This window comes from Vanellus vanellus (genome assembly GCF_965231255.1).
Source record: "Vanellus vanellus genome assembly, chromosome: 1".
NCBI classification, from domain to species: domain Eukaryota; kingdom Metazoa; phylum Chordata; class Aves; order Charadriiformes; family Charadriidae; genus Vanellus; species Vanellus vanellus.
In genome coordinates, this window is record NC_138905.1 from 213,952,501 (window position 1) to 213,974,309 (window position 21,809).

Sequence of the window (21,809 nt, forward strand, 5' to 3'; positions counted from 1 at the left end):
ATGGTTTGGAGCCCATTCAACTGTCAGCGTTGCTGTGTCAGGTCAGGGAGGAATTCACCAAATACCTCTGGGCTCTGGTCAGTTCTCATTTAACTTCCAAGTTGTCTCTAAAACACTGCTCCATCACCAAAGACATAAACAGGAGACAATTAACTTCCTCCAAAATCACACATCTCTAGCTTTGACCTGCATTTTAGTGTTTTGGGTTGGTTTACCAGCATTCATGCAGACAGTCTAACTTCAACCTTACAAGTCAAATCTTCCGAGGTTGTTATGCCATGACTCTGGGAAGTCGAAGCAAATAAAACAAGGAGAAGACTGCCAATATGAAGGTCTTAATAGGTGGTAAATGAAAGGAGGAATGCTTCTTCGAATCCTTTAAATTAATAGCTTTCCCTTAGCCACAGACTGTTCTTGGCCAATATCCGTAAGTAATTCATAAGTAATGGAATTACGAAAAAACAAGCTGCAGCTTCCAGAGTTTTGCAATTACCAGGGGATCATACGGCTTGAAGAACCGTAGATGGCTACATGCCACAGAAAATTCTAAGTCAAAGGGTTGTAGTCAAAGGTTACTTTAGCAAGCAACTTTCCAGCTTGAGATATAATAGAGAAAATTCGAGAGGTCTGGTATGTAAAAGGGAAAAAACGACAAGGTAAATGACTTATTACATATATCTTGCAAAGAGAAAAGCTATTAAAACGAGTGTCTCATCCGACCCCACTACTGTACATATTAAAAAAAGTATTACAACTGATAACTTGTGAAAACATGAAAACACATGTGAAACTAGTTTACTCTAAAATTAAAAGAAGGTAGTTGCAACTGCACACGTGTCAAACATTTGATATTATTTAGGACTGTAAAATCTCATTTTCCTGTTCTCCTCTATTTTCACCAGAAGAAAAAATGTTATCTTCCCTGCCATAAGCTATTTAAGAACTTACATCAAAAGTATTTCGGCCATTTTCATACTATGTAATATTAGATCTCCAGGGTCTCAATTATGAGATGAGAGGAGGGTTCTTAAATAACCAGTATAATCTCCGGAAGTTTAAAGCCTTTAACTCAGCATTTCCCTTTTTAGGCTAATTATGTTCACAGCACTGGGTTTTTAATGCCACGGAAGCACTCTACGCAATTCAGAAAGCTTGAGTCGAGCATATACAAGTTTTCAGATGAATACCAAAAATCAAGTAAGCTCTTAGAAAAGCTGTTTAAACTAATCTTTACAAACATAAATAGATATACTAGCAACATACCTGAAAAAGAACATGAACAGAGCAGCTGTGATGCAGAACAAAAGGACCTACAAGAAGGAGAAAGAGTGTTATTACATTAAACGTCACACTACTATGGCATGTTCTGGATCGTGAAGATTTTACAACTGTTACTATAAACGTTACACTTTATTTCTATGCCTGATAAACCAGAATGAAAGCTTGTCTGAATCCACCAAAAAGGATTCTCCTGTTTCTAGTGGACTTTGAGCCGTTCCTGTAGAAGTTAAAAAGACATATGAAATCCAAACCAGGGTAGGGGGCAAGAAACACAGCAAACGATGCCACCTGAAATAGCCTGGAATAAAATAATAAAATAATAATAAAACAATAGCACGAAATAATCCAGTCTTGCCCTCGATTATAAAAGAGCCAGTGAGCAAATTTAGCAGGTCCCCAGCACTGAGAGGGGAACGTCCTACTTCTTCCTCCCATCCTCTCTGCTGGGGCTCAGTGCTCCCACCTCCTCCTTACCACCTGCGCAGTGACTCAAAAACGCTGAAGAAAATGAACTCAAAGAGGAAAAAGAAGTAAATCAAAACTTTGGAGAGTTTTCTGTCAGTTTGGTGGGGTAAGGAGATGACTGGAAGGGTGTAAAGGCACCAGAGCAGGCACAAAACAAGGGATGGAGGGGGACCCCGGTGGCAGGAGCAGAGAAGGGGAGAAAGGACGAAGTCGTCCTCCTTGAGACAGCAACAAGCTGTAGCACCCTCGCTGCAGAACTGCTTGTACGTACAGCTGCTTCAGGAACAACTATATTCCATGCTGTAAATTCATATCCTGCCTTAATCCGTGCTGTCTTTGCCAGATTACGGCTTGAGAGTGAGAAAATACTGTTTTGTTCTAGATACACCGGGCCATATTTATACCATCACTCAGGAGGCGAAAAACCTTGCAGAAAAATTTCAACTGTTTCAGCAAAAACTTGCGTTTATTTTCAAGGGTTCAAGAAGTTTTGATCGTGATAGGACACAGACAGCTTAAGTGAAAAGCAATGGAAATGGTGGCAGCAGTGCGTATTTGAAGGTTATAAACACGAACTGTAGGCTGCTGCGTGTTGACACAGATCAGAAAGTGTGATAAAAATTTGAATAGGAAAAGTTTACAATGACTTTCAGAGGAAAAAAATCTTACAATGAGGCCATTTCCCTTTTCTAAGTCCTCTGGCATGTGACTTAAAATTAGGTCACACAAGACATTATCATGCCTACTGTGTAAACTACCCATTTTTTTTTTCCTTTTCCTTCATCTGTACTATCGCCTTTTATTATTCTGCATCAAAAACGTGAACATCCAAAATAATTTTATATGTAAACATTAGGGTAAAGTGTTACAAATATAAATATATATAATATATAAAATGTTATATTTGAGTTCAAACTAGCAGCGAAAGCAGACTTACATTTAAACCCCAGTTCTACTTAAAAAGATCTGCCCCAACCCTCCAAGGTTCAAACCGTATTTAATCATTCAAACAACAATCACCAGTTCTCTGGATGCCATTTTTGGGGTACAGAAGGTACAAGACGCTTTGACAGCCCGAGCAATCATGTTAAGAAATAAGTGAGAAATGGCAAAGAACCAGTTGTTGGGGTTTTATCTTTTTTTTTGGAGGGGGTGGGGAGGAGTACGCATTTGCACATTAGAAACACTCACTTCACTAAATAGTCTCTTTTTCTTGCCTTTTTTTCTTGTATTCCTTTTTTAACCTTTTTTTGTAAATAAGTTTGATAACAACCTAACGAGTATTTATACACATCATTAAGAATCCCTCCGAGCTCTCTTTTCTCCTAAAGCACCCCAGCTCTCTCAGCCTCTCCTTATACGGGAGATGTTCCAAGCCCTTCATCATCTTTATGGACCTTCACTCCAGTATGTCCATGTCTGTCCCATACTGGGAAAACCAGCACTGGACACAACACCACAGATGTGTTTCACCAGGGCCAAGTAGAGGGGAAGGATCACCTCAGTCACCCTGCTGGCAATGCTGCTTCTAACACAGCCCGAGAGACTGGTGGCCGCCTTTGCTGGCTCATGTTCAGCTTGGTGTCCACCAGGACTCCCAAGTTGGTTTCTGCGAGGCTGCTTTCCAGACGCCCCCAGCACACACTGGTGCCTGGGGTTATTCCTCCCCAGGGGCAGGACTTGGCACTTCATAGAATCATAGAATCGTTGTCGCTGGAAAAGACCTTTAAGATCCAACTTTAAGTCCAACTGTTATCTAACTCTGCCCCGGGCCCACTTCTAAACCATGTCCCTCAGCACCATATCTAGATGGCTTTTAAGTACATCCAAGGATGGAGATTCAACCACCTCCCTGGGCAGCCTGTTCCAGTCTTTGATAACCCTTTCAGTGTAGAAGTTTTTCCTAATGTCTAACCTAAACCTCCCCTGACGCAACTTGAGGCCATTTCCTCTTGTCCTATTGGTTGTAACTTGGGAGAACAGACCAACCCCCACCTCTCTACACCCTCCTTTCAGGGAGCTGTAGAGAGTGATAAGGTCTCCCCTCAGCCTCCTTTTCTCCAGGCTGAACAACCCCAGTTCCCTCAGCTGCTCCTCAGAAGACTTATTCTCAGGACCTTTCACCAGCTTCGTTGCCCTTCTCTGGACACACACCTCAATGTCCTTCTTAGGACTTCCCTTTGTTGAACCTCATGAGGTTCCTGTCAGCCCATTCCTCCAGCCTGTTGAGACTCCTCTGGATGGCAGCACAACTGCCGGATGCATCAACTACTCCTCCCATTTTTATTATCACCTGCAAACTTGCTGAGGGCACAGCCTCCCGTCCACTCATCCAGGTCATTAATGAAGATGCTACTGGCCCCAGTATGGACCCCTGGGGTACACCACCAGTGAGTGACCAGCCTCACGCTGGATTTTGTGCTGTTGGTCACAAGCCTTCGAGCCTGTCAGTTCAGCCCGGGGAAGTTTTCAGTCCCAATTTTTTGTAAATGAGAAGTTCAGGGAATATTAGACGGTCAACCAAACCACTTCTAACCACAACTATACCAGAATAGATTGTTTGAAAGTCTTTTTATAAACATCTAGATAACAAGTCCCTACAAAACAATCAACACAATAAACAAGTAAATTAAAACTATTGTCCTTTTCTTCTTTGCCAGATGTTTGAAGGAAAGGAGCGGGTGTAATTTATCTGAATGTTAATGCACTTTTGTGACCGTTGAATATGTTAATTAAGTAAGTGGGCACAGAGCTGCTCAAGAACACTACAGAAGAAAACTCAAATAGTTAGCAGTTCAGTATCAAGCTAAAAGGCATTTTAACTGAGGTCACCAAAGAGGTTTTGCTTCCCTTTTCAGTAATGATTTGAATGATGGAACAGAGATTATGTCACAAAATCCTTCAGAGGCCAGATCTTCACGCAAAGTGACCCAATTGCCCAAAGTCAACAAGATGAAATTCAATAAAAACAAATATGAAGTAGCTAGCAGGAAAAAACCACATACATAAAAATCATGACAAGAAACAACTGTGGAGGCAGTATAAGAGTATAACAAGTTCCACAGATCACAAATAAATAGGCACCAGCAATGCATTGCTGCCGAAAGCGCTGTAAAATATTACAGGCTCTTTCAGAAGCAGAGGAGGTAAAACATATCAGCATAATACACCGATGACCTGGTGCTAACAACATCCCAAAATACAGTGTGGGGCAGTACTGTTAAAGAAAAGCCTAGACAAAACACGACAGTCCAGAAGAACAAGATGAAAATAACAGGCGTCTGGTGTACAACCGGCGGGAAACTGCTTAAACTGAAAAAGAGGTAGCTAGTGACAAATATGATTACTATTTTCATACAATTATCATATACTGACAAATCTGCCTCATCGAGTACAGGAGGAGGAAGACAGAGCTAAATCTACAGTGGAGACACCGCAGGTTAGATATTAGGAAGAGGTCTCTCTACAGGGTAGCGACGAACTAGAAACAGTCGCCTGTGAGATTGTGGAATCTCCTTTACCAGAGGCATTTCAGATGAGTAGCGCTAAACACCTCCTAGCAACGCTCCGGGCATGTTTGACACTGTGTCTCCCAATATTTACACAGTTGAAGGACAGCAAGAGGTACAGCTAAACCAGAATGTTTTAGATGAAATGCACAGCCCAGCCTGGAAAGCCCAGTGACTGTTTTCTTATTGTAGCACCAAGAAACAGAAGGCAAATGGTCACCATGCTGCAAAATTAAGCTACTTCCAAAATAAGCCTTTTTTTCAACTTTTTCCCATTCTATAGGTTTTTTGTAGCATCCTCACTGCAATATGCAATACCTATTTTCAATTTAAAACTAACTATATAAAGAAAGAAAAAATACTAAGGCCTACAGAAATAGAATTCAAAATATTGAGTGAATTTAAGCCTTAAAATCCAGTGAGCAGGAAGTCTCATTTGGGATTTTTCTTGCAAAGTCCATCACTTCTTGATTTACAACACAAGGTCAATAAATTGTGCTTGGCAACACACAGACCTTGAAAGTTTCCAGCTGCAGAAAGAGATACAACAAGCAGACAACCTACGTGTTTCTAACCAGAACGATACGCCCCAAATATTTTAACATTTTTAAAGAGATGCACACAGGTTACAAGGAAAAAACTCTATGCTCCAGGAGAGGTTAGCGTATTTGGGGTGTAAGGTGAGCACTGTAATTTAATTGATTATGTTATACTTGGGTATACTAAACCTTAATATATAAAATAAACAAAAGAAAATCTTATTGCGGCCTTCCAGTCCCTAAAGGGGGCCTACAGGAGAGCTGGGGAAGGACTTTTTACTGGGGCATGTAGCGATTAGGACGAGGGGGAATGGCTTCAAACTGGAAGAGGGCAGGTTCAGATTGAACATTCGGAAGAAGTTTTTCACTGTGAGGGTGGTGAGGCACTGGCACAGGTTGCCCAGAGAGGTTGTTGAGGCCCCATCCCTGGAGGTGTTCAAGGCCAGGCTGGAGGTGGCCTTGGGCAACCTGGTCTGGTGGGAGGTGTCCCTGCCCATGGCAGGGGGGTTGGAACTCGATGATCTTCAAGGTCCTTTCCAACCTAAACCATTCTATGATTCTACGATTCTATGATAAAATAAAATAAAACAATAAAATAAAATCAAGAAAAGAAAAGACAATAAAGATAAAAGTTGCTGAGAAAACTTCAGAGGTACTTTTTCCAGATCTCTGTTGGCTGACAAAGCCAGTATTTCTTCTTTTTTCCAAGAAAGCTTAGCCCTCACATAAACAGCACAGTGCATGAAGCGATGTTCAGCAGTTCCCAGTTCTGAGCACAAAACGAAAAGCTCCGGCTGAAAGCAGTTACCAGCAGCTCCAGTAACACCAGCAGCAGCTCAAGGATGGCTTGCCCTCGTAGCCAGATAGAGATCTTGGACCAGAGAAAGGAAAAAAACACCGACAAAACTAGTAAAACTACTCTCCAGTCTCATGTATTCTGAATTTTTGTGCATATTACCTAATCCAAAGGTTATGAGTATTTTCCTTAAGCATTTTCATGATAGTCAGATTTCCTGGGGTAAAAAAGCCTCCGATCGGGGGCTGCTGGTTCGCCCGCGCAGTCAGAATAAAGAGCAGGGCTGACGTCTGGGACACAGTAATACAGACATTGTAATTAAAAAGAAAAAAGCCCCGAAGACGCACGGAATCCCTGTCAATGAAGACGGGAGGAGGGAAAGGGACAGGTCGGTGCTTTCAGCTGCAGAAGCATTCAGAGTGTCGGAGCTACAGTTCAACACCAAACAGTGTTAAACGCGGCTCACAGAAGACCTCAGGCTGTTTCAACCCCCGGCACATCAACACTTGACTTCAAGCACGTCCATGAGGCCTCAAAAACCATCACCTTCTCGACCCACCACTTTGCAATGTATGCGAGAGCTATACCTACGCTGGCTGATAACAAAATAAAGTTACTGCTCCCGGTTCCTGAAGGCTGCGTGCCACAGAACTGTCAGCTAAGGTCTGTCTGAGGAAACTTTTATCAGTAAAAATCACGGAAAATTAGAAAAACAGTTAAAAGAAGTCCCTCCAATAATTATTACTTAATATTATAATTAATAAATATTTTCTTCCAAAAGTTACAAAAAAGAGAAAGTGGACTTACCATTATACCTTTTTAAATCAATCACTAACGAATATTTCTACAAGTATGGCCATAGGAATAAGGATTTAATACTAATATGTGCTTGCTTTCTCAACTTTTTAATACATATTTTCAGTTTTACAAGCATTTTGTGATCTATATACATGTAACTGGGAGTTTTGTATAGCGGTCACAGATTTTTACCCTTAAAATACACGATCCAGAAGAAAAGAACCATTTCACTTCTTTTTTAATCCTTAAAACAAGTGATTTATCCACAGGATAACTTACTGCTCTCTCTGCTAAGAGAGATTATAAGCACCCTTTCACCTTAATACCCCTACTTGATTAGTAGTACGGTAGTCATAATAAGTATTACTCCATCAGCTAACATTACCAGGGATGAAGGAAGGTGCACCATCAGATTTTTGAGTATACGATCCATTCTTCAGATTTACCCCTACTTCAGACACGAGGAAGGATTTTTTATGTGCCCAAAAGCCTTTCTGTTGTTTTCCATACATATTAATTGGTCTAATAAAAAAACAACCAACCCTAGCATAAATCCACAAAGCTACACAAACAGCACTATAATTATATATTGGTGCAAAACACAGAAATTTGTCAACTGTTGCTTGTAGTTCCTAAATTTTATTTCAAGTCATGTTATTACCACAATAAAAATGCTTTCTACAGCTCTTATCACTAAGATTATCTCTTAAACAAGCTCCCTTCTAATAAAAAAATAAAATAAAATAACGGAAAGAGACAGGCAGACTAATGGAATGGTCTTATACTCCAAGATCAAGGAACTAAATGTGCATGGAATATCTCTTTTCTACCTGCATATTACACCAACGTAAAATGTAGTGTCCTAATCATGAACTGACCGTTTAAAATTGATACATTGTTCTTTTCCAATAAATATCTAGTTAAAAAGCATCAAGTTTTCTATAATTTTATAGTAGTTAAACATGACGGAAATCACAGAATCTTTCTGATTAATTAGACAAAATACCAGAAGTCATATAAAAAGAAGTTACGTGAAAACAGGTGCCACGTTTCGTTACGTTCAGCCCCTTAAAATCTGATCTATACTTACTAATGTAATCTGATCTTTACTTACTAATCTGATCTATACTTACTAATGTAAGTATAGCTATTTTCTATTATTACTTCGTGCCCCAGGCAAAAAGAAATATTACAGTAAATAATTACCCGATGGAGTTAGTCACCATTAGCTGACGCAGCAGTTCTTTCATATGACAGTTCCATCTTCACCTCTGTGGGACTAAGGGGCAGGACTTCAGCCCTAAACCCACGACCTGCGAACACTATCAGCTGTACCGCCGGAGTTCACTGCTATAAACAGCACTGACGCTCTGACATGGCACAAAGGAAGGCTGTAGCAGCTATTTATTTCCAGACAGTATCAGCAACGGGCTTGGCATATATAATATATATAAATACATATAACAGAAGAGGCAGCTACAAAGAGCAATTCAATGCCCAGACTACATGACTTGCAATAAAACTAAAGATGCCGCTATCTCAACACTTTGGCTTTTTCAAGAGAAGATGCGGAGGTGGCTGGAGTATTAGTAGAGGAGCTTGGATGAGTAAAGACGATTCTTTAATTTGGTAGAAAAAACAACATATGATGGAACAGGTTGCCCAGAGAGGTTGTTGAGGCCCCATCCCTGGAGATGTTCAAGGCCAGGCTGGACGTGGCCTTGGGCAACCTGGTCTGGTGGGAGGTGTCCCTGCCTATGGCAGGGGGGTTGGAACTCAATGATTTTCAAGGTCCTTTCCAACCTAAACCGTTCTATGATTCTATGGTTAGAACCTGAAGTCTATCAAATTCAGGCTAGTAAAATGGCAGCTTTTTCTCTGATTAGCAAGATTAATTTAGCAAATGTGATTAGACTGTTTTGTGTACCATGAGTTGTACACTTAACGCACAAGGTGGTGAGATTCACCGGCCAGTCTTAGCCAGTAAATGACTGGATGATTATAACGGTCTCCTGTGGTGTCAGCATTCATCAAAATAGTATGATCCACGTGTGTTTTTTACATGAATGCACTACATATACTAAAACATGTATTTGTACACACCTCAGTAAAAGCTTCTGAATCCATTGCTCTTTGTTTCAATTTCACTACTGAATATAATAGATACTTCAGATCTGTCAAAAGTCCTATTAAGGCTGTAGTGAAAATATAGCAAAGGCTGAAGGGAAAATATACTCCCAGATCCTGCAGGAGCTCCAGCACTATTGCAGCCATCCCGCTTTCTCGGTCTCGGGGTCCCTCGGTGCTCTCCCGCTCTCACAGACGGCCCCTCAGAGGACCGGACAGTCCCTTAGTCAGGGCCAGGGTGTTTTGAACAACTAACCTCTGGTTTTAGCCACAAAATCCTTGTATTTCAATCCCCCACAGAAACAGAGCCAATGGGGAATGCAAAACCCTGATTTTTCCTCAAGCACATACAGGTCTGGAACGACCAATACTCCAAGTCCAAGGTTTGACACAGATTTAACAAAACACTTACGCCATAATCGAGTATTACTCTCGGCACCTGCTGAGTACGAATATGCACAAAATTTGGCACTGTCTGGTTACTCGGAAGTCATATATTGCCTCTCTTTTACCATTAATTGAAAATATGCAATGTTGTTTTCAATTACCTTTTAAGTAGTAATCTTTATAGTATCCCTAACGTCTCTATTAACAGCCCCCTTCAGTTCCTAAGAACTGCAGTGAGCAGCAAAAATGAGCTCTTTGATTCTCAGTGTTGCCATTGCTTATTAAAGAAATCACATATTTTCTGCACAGAAACATCATTTTTAAAATTTTTAAAACAAAGATGTAAAGTTATTTCACATTGAAAACAGGTAATCTGGTTTTGTCCAAAAGCATAGCGACTCATGGAAAATGGCGGCTGTCTTTTCCCAAGCTCGAATTTCTTGTGATCCCAAAAGACATACACCGATTGATAATCCTACAATGGAACCATTTCTCTCTGGGCATTTCAAATTACGCAATGTTTTACCTTCTTTCTACAGTAAATCCTATTAAATGAAAACCTTTATATTACCTGGTGTCCCTCTCTACTTGAAATCCACCATATTTGGGGAAAATTTCATGAGCTTTCAAAAGTACTGGCTAAAACTATTGTCATAATCATCATCCACATAATGATTATTTTTCTAGTTTATATTAGGTGACTTCTGAAGCAATCCAACATTGCTGCTGCTTTAAAACTGACAGGTTTCACGAAATTGTAGAAAACAATTTGTCAGATCCTTTTTGGGCACTTGGCCAATTGAGCTACACCTACACCACTCCAGCTGTAAGAGACTCCGATTATTTTTTTCCTGCCGGCAAGCCTCAAGCAATCTCTAAGACCGTCTTAAGACAGATAAGATCAAAAGAAACAGTAGTATGTGTTACTAAACAAGAGATTATATGGATTCATGTTAAAGCACTGTTGTTTGATCACGATTAAATGATTGCGATTGGCAAATGTAGAAGGCAACTGAGCCAAGACAGGGAGCACCGGCCAGTCTCAGAAGAGCACGAAAGAATAAAAAACAAAATTAAACCCTTGATTGTCTAGTTCACAAATTCCATATATACACATATAAGTTAAGCACTTTAGCACCCTTCACTTGTTTTCTCAAAAAACACTTGTCAAGTCTCTTCCCCTGTTTTTTGCATTACCTTAATCACAGCCAACAAATCTAAACCACGCTGTTACGGAGCCACAAAAAAGCCTTTCTTTAAGCTCTTGACAGAGCCCACCGCTCTCAAGGGCGCACAACGCTTGAGAGACTGAACTATAAAATAGTTAACTGACAAACGAAACCTCAGTACTTACTATTGTGCCTTCCTAAAAAAGTGAAGAAGAGCTATTTTACAGCATAACACGTTGGGAAGAGCTGGTCCGGGCTCATTTCTCAAACTAATCAACCCTTTGAAACACAACTGGGGGGCGGCTCCGACACCGAGCAACGGGGACACACCTCCAGTCCTATTCTGTATCTTCTGCTGCTCCCAGCTCTCCAAGTCACGTCCCAGGCTATAAAACATAAACCCTCTATTATCAGCCGTGAAACCATCATTCTGTTAGGTGGCTACACAGCCACCTTCTAATTTCAAACAGTAATTAACTAGAAAAAAAAGCGCACGCATGAAAATATATATACATAGCAAGCAAGTACAATAACTTAGTAAGTACAATAACTTAGGGCTACAGAGACATCAAATTATTTGGGAGGGTTGTTCTTTCCTGATTTAAAAAAAAAATACTTGTCCGGCTAATAGTAATAATTACAAGAGGAAGAAAAGAGCAGGAGGAAACTCCAGCCAACATATCACAGGACCAAGAAACCACCTTCCTGAAGCAAAATACTTGGAATGAATCACAACAAATATTCTAAAGATAATGAATTTTTAAAATCAAGTCCCTTTTTTTTTTTTATTCCGTATTGTAAGATGCATTTATATTAATGAAATTTTTCCCCCACACCCACACATCTGGTTGGATAACACTATGGACTCAATTGCTCGGTACAGAGACACGCAGAGTATCACATGCATAACCTACAATTAAAGGGGATAAATAGAATCACAGAATTTTCAGAGTTGGAAGGGACCTCTAGAGATCATCTAGTCCAACTCCCCTGCCAAAGCAGGATTGCCCGGAGCACATTACTCAGGACTGCATCCAGGCGGGTCTTGAAAATCTCCAGAGAAAGATAGAAATGAAAGACATGATGTCTTTCCTTAAAGACAGCTCATTTTTAAGTTGTTATTACTCAGTAGTAGGACTAAAATGAAATGCCCCCAAAATTAACTCAAGTCAATAACACATCTCCACTGACAACTGAGACAATGCATCAGAATCAAGGAGGGGGGTGTAAACATCAACTCTGTATTCTCAAATATTTTATATCTCTAAATTGAGATTACATGTATCTTTATATACCTCAAATACTGCATTCAGTTTTGGGTCCCGCACTACAAGAAAAACATTGAGGTGCTGGAGCATGTCCAGAGAAGGGCAACAGAACTGGTGAGGGGTCTGGAGCACAAGTCTTCTGAGGAGCAGCTGAGGGAACTGGGGGTGTTCAGCCTGGAGAAAAGGGGGCTGAGGGGAGACCTTATCGCTCTCTATGGCTCCCTGAAAGGAGGGTGTAGTGAGGTGGGGGTCGGTCTCTTCTCCCAAGTAACAAGGGATAGGACAAGAGGAAATGGCCTCAAGTTGTGCCAGAGGAGGTTTAGATTGGATATTTGGAAAAATTTCTTCCCTGAAAAGGTTATCAAGCATTGGAACAGGCTGCCCAGGGAAGCGGTGGAGGTATTTAAAAGACGGGTAGATGTGGTGCTGAGGGACATCATTTAGTGGTGATGTTGGCAATGTTAGGTTTATGGTTGAACTCGATGATCTTCAAGGTCCCTTCCAACCTAGCCGAGTCGATGATTCTATGATTCTGAAAATAACATTTAGATGTGTCTTCAACAAAAGCTTTTTACAGCAGCCTTTTTTCCTTATTTTGCATTTACCGGTGTGGGGGGAAAAGAAAGCGTAACAGCTAGAGGCTTGGTGTGGTTCGTTAGGGGGATCATGCTCGGTGCTTCCACAACATGTTCCCGCCTGAGGTCTGTGTTCTGCTCCCAGCAGCACCGGCGCCCGCGCCCGCTGCGTCGCACAGCCCAGCACCCGTCTCCTAAAACCGTAGCGTGATACGTGGCAGCAGCACAGCCAAACATCAGGAGAAACACCGCCAAACGGATTGCTGTTGAAAGGTTACACTTGGAATTCTGACCAATAAGGGAAAAATTAACAGCTTCAGTGATTAGTCCCTACAAGAGAAGAGACGTGGTAAATTCGCAGTTTACACACCACAAGAAATATATTAAATGTGACACGGCCGCATTTTCAGTTCATTTCCCATTTCCTGACATAGCTCAGCTTTAAGCCCCCTCACCCATGACTTTAATACTCGGACAGCTGGAGGTCTGGGGGCTTTTCTGTTTTCTAGATTTGCTTTGTTTTTGGAGGCCTCTTGAGAAAATCAGCACGTCCTCAGCAGGGCAAGTCCTGCTGCATTAGGCCTGCCTGGGTGGACGTGAACTTTGACGACTTTTGAAACCTTCATTTTCATTATTGTGTTTGAAGAGAATAACTAACAGGCGTTCGGCAGATTTTGCAGTTCAGTTTCTAATCACCGGGGAATATTTGCAGTTACGTATTTTTCCAATACTCACAAAGGAAGTTATCACAACGAAAATTTCACTACAAGTTTTTGAAAGTCAAGAATTTGACTAATGAAACCTTTTTATGGGAAAAAAAAAAAAACAAAAAACTAAAAACTAAACCACGACAGTAGATGAAAGAGAAACCCCCTATCTTTAAAGGTTTCCTATTGCTTCTGAACTAGAAAACCGCCTTAGAGCTCTTCAAAGCAGGGAATCTAGAAAATTCTCCATAGAATAAATCCAAAACATTTATCACTCAGCAAAACGGTACGTCCAGCTCTGTTTAAATACCCCCGTTGCCTCTGTCCGAGGACCAGGAGTAAGACTGCCATGCAGGAGAGCCGGACGCAAGAATCCCTTCCTGCTGTGAGAGTGTTTAGACAGAAAATGGAGTCACACGGTCACTTGTAATCCTTCACGGGGCTCAGGCACTCGGAAACTGAAATAGTTCAAATTTCTCTGCCTTTCGGATATAAACAGTCTCTAACTTGTACAAGGCTAATTGCGGTTAAGACTGGTGCAGGAAGCTACGGCATTTGATCAAATTCTTCAAAGATCTCGTAATAAATAAACCTCCTTCCCAACAAACGGTGTTCTGAAACTGTGGAGCGAAGCAAAAATTAGGAGAGTATGTTCTTGACTAATACCTCACCAAAAATATTGTGTACAAAGAGAATTAATACAGTTCATGCTTTAACAGACAATATCCTTGAGAAGAACAGGCTTCATGAGACCAGACATTCATATTTATGCCTATATAAGGACATGTCAGAGAACATCCAGCAAAGGACCACATGGGTTTGGAGGAGAGGCTGAGATAACTGGGGATGTTCAGTCTGGAGAAGAGAAGATCCAGGGGGAAATTTTAGCAACGTGTATAAATAAATTCGTGGTGGGGGCAATTAGAAGACTGAACTGGACTCTCTGCAGCGGCACCCAGTAACGGGAAAGGAGGCAATGGGCACAAGTGGAAATTCATGAAATTCTGTTTAAATCTGAGAACTAACTTTTGGATTCCAAGAGTTGAAAGGCACTGGAGTGGGTTGCCCAGTGAAGCCTCCAGCCTTGGAGGTCCTCAGAAGTCAACTGGACCAAGCCCTGAGCAACCTGCTCCGCTCAACCGTGCTTTGAGAAGGGAGGTTGGACTAGCTGATGTCCAGAGGTGCCTTCCAACCTCAACTCTTCTGTGAGTTGGTGAAGTAGTAGATCCTGGAAGAGCCCAGCAAACTGCATTTGCATGCAGGCTCTACACAGAACTACACTGCACTCAACTACATTAAGTAAAGAAGCATCTTTTCTCTCTGTAGACGAGAAGACTGAGAGGGAATCTCATCAATGCTTATCAATATCCAAAGGGCGGGTGTCAAGAGGATGGGGCCAGACTCTTCAGTGGTGCCCGGCGACAGGACAAGGGACAACGGGCACAAACTGGAACACAGGAAATTCCACCTAAACATGAGGAAAAACTTCTTTATTTTGAGGGTGGCAGAGCACTGGAACAGAATGCCCAGAGAGGTGGGGGAGTCTCCCACTCTGGAGATACTTAAAACACGCTCGGATGTGATCCTGGTGAACCTGCTTTGGCAGGGTGTTGGACTAAATGGTCTCCAAAGGTCCCTTCCAACCCCGACCATTCTGTGATTCTGTGATTTTTCACCCGGATTATTAAAAAGACTTATCCGTTTGCCTAATGATTTTTCTAAATCAATGATAAATTAACACAAATTATACAGAAAAATAATCAATTACTTGGAAAAAAGAACACCACAAAATGTAACTAATCTAGATATGTATTATGCCCTTAATGCAATAATAAATAGCTTAGACTACTGCCAAAGTAATAAAATTGCAATTCAATCAAGTAAATGTTGCAGTAAATTTAGGAATGCAAACAGATTTCAAAAGCTGATTTGCACTCCTAAACAATAACATCATCTTGCAACCACTTGCATTCATTACTGGTTTTACAGATGCAAATATTCCCAGTAAATGAGTAAAATATCTCAATGATTAACCCTTACAGACTGTGTGGTCTGCAGCCATCTGTTTCTGCTCAAATGACTTTGCGAAAAATAATGTAGATACTCTTTCAAATATCTTTAATTAAGGTTGATTTTGTGTCAGGTTGTTTTTGTTTGGAGTATTTTGGTATTTCTATAGGGATTTAGCAGCTATTTCACCTTTCCCAGCTTACAACTCTTTGTGCGTAACATAACTTCTCACGGTATTCACTTATATTCATTCTGTGGTCGTGGATGTAATTAAAAGCGCAATGGTATCAAATCCTCAAACTTACCTAATTCCCGTTCAATTCCCTAATCTAACTTTAAAGTGCCAATGCTAATTTTTATCCCTGATTTTATCATATCTTTTGCATGAGTGAGTGAGTTGCCCTGCCTCATTTTTCCTTTCCCTTAGCATTCATGGTTTTCTTATCAGTGTGATTTCAGCTGTAAATTTCCCGCTCAGTTCTGGGCAATTGCAACTTTTCTCTGGTGGTGTTTTCATCGTTTGTAAGTTGTACAAAGGTGTTCCTAATTCAGCTTCGACCAGCATCGATTTTTATCGGGGAATAATGTTCTCTCAAACACTTGGAGCTGCCTTTTTTTTTCCGTACAAAATCTGTTCTTGCCAGCTTTCACCCATAGCTGAAGGAATCCTCATTTCTTAACCCCAGAAATCAAAAAAGCCTTACAATTAGTTTCTTCTTACTGACCATATTATTTCGCTTGCTAGTCCGACTCGGGCAAGGACACTGCATTTATAAATGTTAACTCTGGGCAATTAACAAACTTCCACAGAATAAAATATTCCTGTGCTTTTGAGTTCCATTTCCTAAAAAGATGAGAGTTCCTTGTCAATCAGTCCTCACCTACACCTCTCGAACTTACAGCCTGGTTTTAACCAAATTCAGCAAAGCTCCGTGTCTCAAAGAGAATTACAGTCCTGCGAGATCCACTGAAATCGGCAGTTGGGTGGCAGAGAGAGGCCAAAATTGGTGCCTCCACCGCCAGAAGAACTTTTTCACTTCACGTGGAAGTCATCTCCTCCCTGTGGTCTGCTATTTTTCAATAGAAGCACTGAATATAGCTCTAGTTATCATACGTATTTTATACATGCAGTTTAGACTTGAGGAAAAAACAGACAAAATAAAATTACTTTATGTCAAATAATACCTTAAATAACACTCAATGTTTCTGAATACAACACCAAACCTACACACACACTCTCAAGAAACTTTAAATGATAAGAAAAATACACTTTAACGGTTTTGTCCACGTGTAACTCCAACTTTATCCTAAATTCTGCCAGGAATAGCTTTACGATTTATGATCTACAAGGAGTAAACTTTTCCACCTTTCTTTAAATTCACCACATCAGAGTAAAGTACTTCTGAAACACCTGAAACAGGCCTGTTTAATTGAATTTGGGGCCCCAAAATGCTAAATGCTATACAGGGCTTTGTTCTTGTTGTTCTAAATATTAATTCACGTCAGAGCTACACAGCACCTGCGAAATTACTATCATTTTAAATTTTCAGATATTTATAGACATATATAAATAAAAATCTGTTTATAGTTAACACAGGTTACAGGGTCCAGGATATTCACAGGCAACACACGCAAGTGTTTTATGTTATAGTGCCCCACCATACTGGGCCAAATTTAAAAGCTGCACTTTAAATCCCCATCTAAACTCTAAGATTGGGTCGCCGTGATTCTCCTGACCGATGAGTCCTTCACGCCGGCTACACGTTTTGCTGTGCAGGTTTGCTCGTCACTGGGTCGCATCTCCTCAGTCCAGCCTGAAGCTTCACGAATTACTTTTAGGCAACGTCAACTGACGTCGTCACCGCTCCTCCTCTCCGGCACCTTTTTTTTGCTGATCACTGCCACGTGTCTTCTGCTGGCGCAGAGTCGCACGGATAAACAAATCACAGACCCGATCCATCTGCAAGTAACCGTACCGCCCTCCCAGGGACGGAGCGGGGGCGGGAGCCGGCAGTTGGGGTTCACACCCACCTACATCAGCCCAAGCCACACCGAGATCAAACCGTAGCCTGTTACACGCGGCGAACTCCTAACAACGCGGTCAACTCAACCAGCGTGATTTGAACCTCCCGTCTTCATAACTTTGATGAATAAATGTGAAGTAGTTGTGAACTGTTCAGATCAGGACACGCTGAATATGCAGAATTAGAAATGCACTTGACATATAACATCGCACATGAAAACTACAAAAACGCTGTCTCCAAATATTGAATCCATATGTAAGCTGAAATTTAAATCTGGTTTCTTATCCTATAAGAGCATTACAAATGTAGTAAATACTAAAATAACAATAAATTTTCTTAGCAGTCTGTGCAGATGTCTCATATTAGACTTCTGAACACGACTCCTTAGCTCACGTTACGGATATCATCCAAGATTTCATCTCCACCATGAGGATTTCTGCTTGCCTCTTTTTCTTCCAGAGCTCATAATCACTGAAGAATTACAAGGTTTGATATTACCTAAGTATCCAAAAACGAACTGCAAGAGTTATTTGTCTTTACAAGTTTACAGGTGTTGAAATCATTTCATTTGCTGCAAAGCACATGTATTCAAATAATATTCCAAGCAAAATATTCTGTCCGAGGCAGCATCATGAAAGCCACCGTATCCAGTAATGATTCATGCTGATGAAAAAATATAAACTGACGAAAAATATAAACAGTATCAGAACACAATGAATTTCTGATAAGCACTAAAAACAAGCAAAGGGAGAGGTTTAAAGGAGTAGAAATAAATAACGTATTTTCCTAATTCAGGAATCAGCAGCAGGGTTTTCCCACCATTGCAACTAAGTATTACTTTAAGAGGTGTGTGTGATCATGAACTAAGTTAGATGGACAAATTTTGAAATTACTGGAAATTTTAGCAAGCTTAGTCTTACTGTAATTTAGTCACAACAGACAAATAGCTATTTTTCAGCCTCAAAAATTTCCTGACCCACATGCCTGCCCTCTCTGTTCCGCTGGTGGCATTGCTGGCCGGCGCAGGATGGAGCTGAGGAAGCCAAAACTGCAGCCAGGAGAAAAGGGCGTTAAAGAATGTGCTCAGGAACTGTCGATTCCTTTTCTTTAAAACGGTGTACGACTAAGCTGACACCTACTATAAATGGGTTTTTTATATATACATATATAGAATCATAGAATAGAATCATAGAATCAGTGAGGTTGGAAGGGACCTTTAAGATCATCAAGTCCAACCATTAACCTACCCTGATAAAAACACCACCACTCCTAAACCATGTCCCTAAGCACCTCATCTACCCTTTTCTTAAACACCTCCAGGGATGGTGAATCCACCACCTCTCTGGGCAGCTTATTCCAATGTTTAATAACCCTTTCAGTGAAAAAATGCTTCCTAACATCTAATCTAAACCTGCCCTGACATAACTTGAACCCATTTCCTCTTGTCCTATCACTTGTCACCAGGGAGAAGAGGTCAGCTCCCATCTCTCTAAAACCTCCTTTCAGGTAGTTGTAGAGGGTGATAAGGTCTCCCCTCAGCCTCCTCTTCTCCAGGCTAAACAACCCCAGATCCCTCAGTCGTTCCTCATAAGGTTTGTCCATATAATGGTATTTTGGTATTAAATAATTGAAGAAAAATATTTAAAATCGATTATAATGATTTATGTTTACGCAGAAATGCTGGCACCTTGCATACCATGTCATTTAACATCAGTATTTCTGTCTCTCCCCGCTACTTTGGCAGAGCTTTCGGTAACACTGTGAGCTACACGCGTTTCTCTGCGAGTAAGAGCCCCCTTGAGAAGGTGAGGAGGGGGAAACAGCACGGAAAGCTTAAACTGCCTCTCACATTTCCCGAGATCGGAGCCCCCACGATGTCCAGCCGACACTAGTTGTCATCGTAAGATACAGTGAACTCCTCGGGGTAACGAGGGCTCTTAACAATTAGCGTTTTATGTGAGCACGCTAGGAAAGACACAGAATTGTTCGGAAGGGGGTGAAAGCAGAGATCGCGTTATCTGTTGAATGAAGGCGTTCATGCTGCAACGGAATTATTTTTCGGTGCAGCTTCCTGAGGAGGCAGAGACACTTCTCTGTCACGGGAAAGGCAGGACTCCGCGAGTTGAAGACATTCTCGCTGCAGATGGCTGCTCGGTCCCGCTGCCAGAGGTTACCTTTCCTTCGGCTTTCCCTCGCAGCCGCGAAGCAGCTTGTGGGAGCGCTCAGCACCCGCTCCACCGCAGCCAGCCGGGCACGGGAACGCGCTTTTGGTGACGCTGGGCAACGTGGAGCAACTCATTTTGCTTCCAAGAGCTCCTCATTTGGTCCTCTGAACTATCTCCTACGTGGAGGCTGAGTGGAAAGAGGAGATGCTAACCAGAAGCTAAGAGAAGCACTACTTTTAAACTGTTCTAGCTAGATTCACGGTGCTTTTGCCTAAGTTTTTATTAAGCTTTAAGATTCTTAGAATTAATAAAAAGAAGCTCAAAACTGATACAGAAATCAGTGGAATCAAATACTTATTAATGTACTTCTTTTTAAACGATTACACGGCAAAGGCTCGCACACCAGGAAACAAACATCCCCTCCTCTTCCATTACAGAACTTCATTACAACTTGATTGGGATAAACTGTTTACATTGTATTAGGCTTCTCTTTCTCCTGGCAGTTTTAGAATCGTCTTGTTTGTTTTTACTGACCATCACTTAAACGTTAGAACATCTGTCACCCACTTCTTAACATGTAAGTTAGAGGGTCAGGAAAAAGCCTTGGCGCTCGCAGAGAATACTAGAGAGAAGCCAGATTGATTTCCATTTCTTCTGCTACTGTTAGACCTACCACAACACAGAAAAAAATAATATTAAAACAACAAACGTAATGTGAAACAAGGTTAATATAAGATTATGCCTTCTGGTGATTGTTTAAATATTCTCTTAAATGTTTAAAGGCTGCTACAGATGTTTGTTCATGCCTAGAGGCATTACTTTGTTGCCAGGACCACAGCAATATCCCAATTCCTATCGTACAGAATACAGCGTTTCAAAATTGGTATGTAGCAAAACAACTAAAATCATCACAATTTCCTTAATATTACGCCACTGCCCTATTCTCCTCTGCACCTCCCGCCTCCCTCACCCGTCGCCCTTCCCCAGGAAGGTGGGACAGTTACCTGCTCCCAACACCTCCCAGCTGGGAGCTGGGCAGAAGAGCTGCCACAAGAGCTGTCCCAGCCCCTCAGATGACATCTTTGACGGCATGGCACGGCATGGCACGGCATGGCACGGCATGGCACGGCATGGCACGGCATGGCATGGCCGGTAAAGTCCCCAGTGACAAGCTGCAGCCGCAGAGTGGGATCAGAGCAGCGGGAAAAGGAGGAGAGGGGAGACAGGGGAAGGGACAGAGATTGTGGTCTACCTGGTCTACCAAATCTCACCAGTCTGTTTCTGGAGAGCCTCAGAAGTACGGTGATATTTGGTGTCATTGAGATTTTTCTACTTTTTTAAACTATAAATGAGGATAGATTCAAATAATATCACTTACAAGTGTGTACCAAACAACTCAAAGAACTGCAACCTCGTCAAACACAGTTCACAAAACCTCTTTAAAAGCATATAGCTATGAGCTGGTTATCGAGATCTAAAACAATTCATTTGGAAAGATTATTTTTATTTAGGAAAATTAATTGCTGCTGTGGAAATTAATTAAAAGCTGATTTTCAAGAATAAGTGTGTAATCCATTAATGTAGCTGCAGACAGCACCCACTTCCAAGAGTACGGTGTTGCACCGCAAAAATTATCTACTGGGAACGTGAAAAAGTTATTATGGGGAGATTAGCTGCATTTATAACTGCCCATACAATCAATCATGCAGCTAAATTTAATGAGCTCTTGACATTATTGCTGTGTCTCAATGGTCAGTACACAGTTGTTTCAAATCTCTGGACACATTTCAGGAACCTACCCAAAAATTTCAAGTTTCTTCTAGCACTTCCTCACAGACAGTTCCCAAACACTTCCAAAAATAATTATGCTTTTATTATTATTATTATTGTAATTATTGTATATGGATCTGAATTTTACCATTTAAGTCCAGCAGAACTGGACAAAACGTAGCCATGCACCTGAAGTCTTAGCAAAAGCAATGTTTTTTT

The 21,809-nt window shown here is 41.2% G+C and overlaps 1 protein-coding gene across 1 annotated transcript in view; it reads right to left on the reverse strand.

The window, feature by feature from the left end:
* The window catches only part of TMEM135 (transmembrane protein 135), a gene marked incomplete at its 5' end in the record, with an annotated part of 202,461 nt that overhangs the window by 70,808 nt on the left and 109,844 nt on the right, over window positions 1–21,809 (reverse strand). The window contains one exon of the mRNA XM_082492135.1: window positions 1,264–1,310. Coding sequence (XP_082348261.1) covers window positions 1,264–1,310 — 47 coding nt within the window. The remainder of the gene's footprint in view (window positions 1–1,263; window positions 1,311–21,809) is intronic.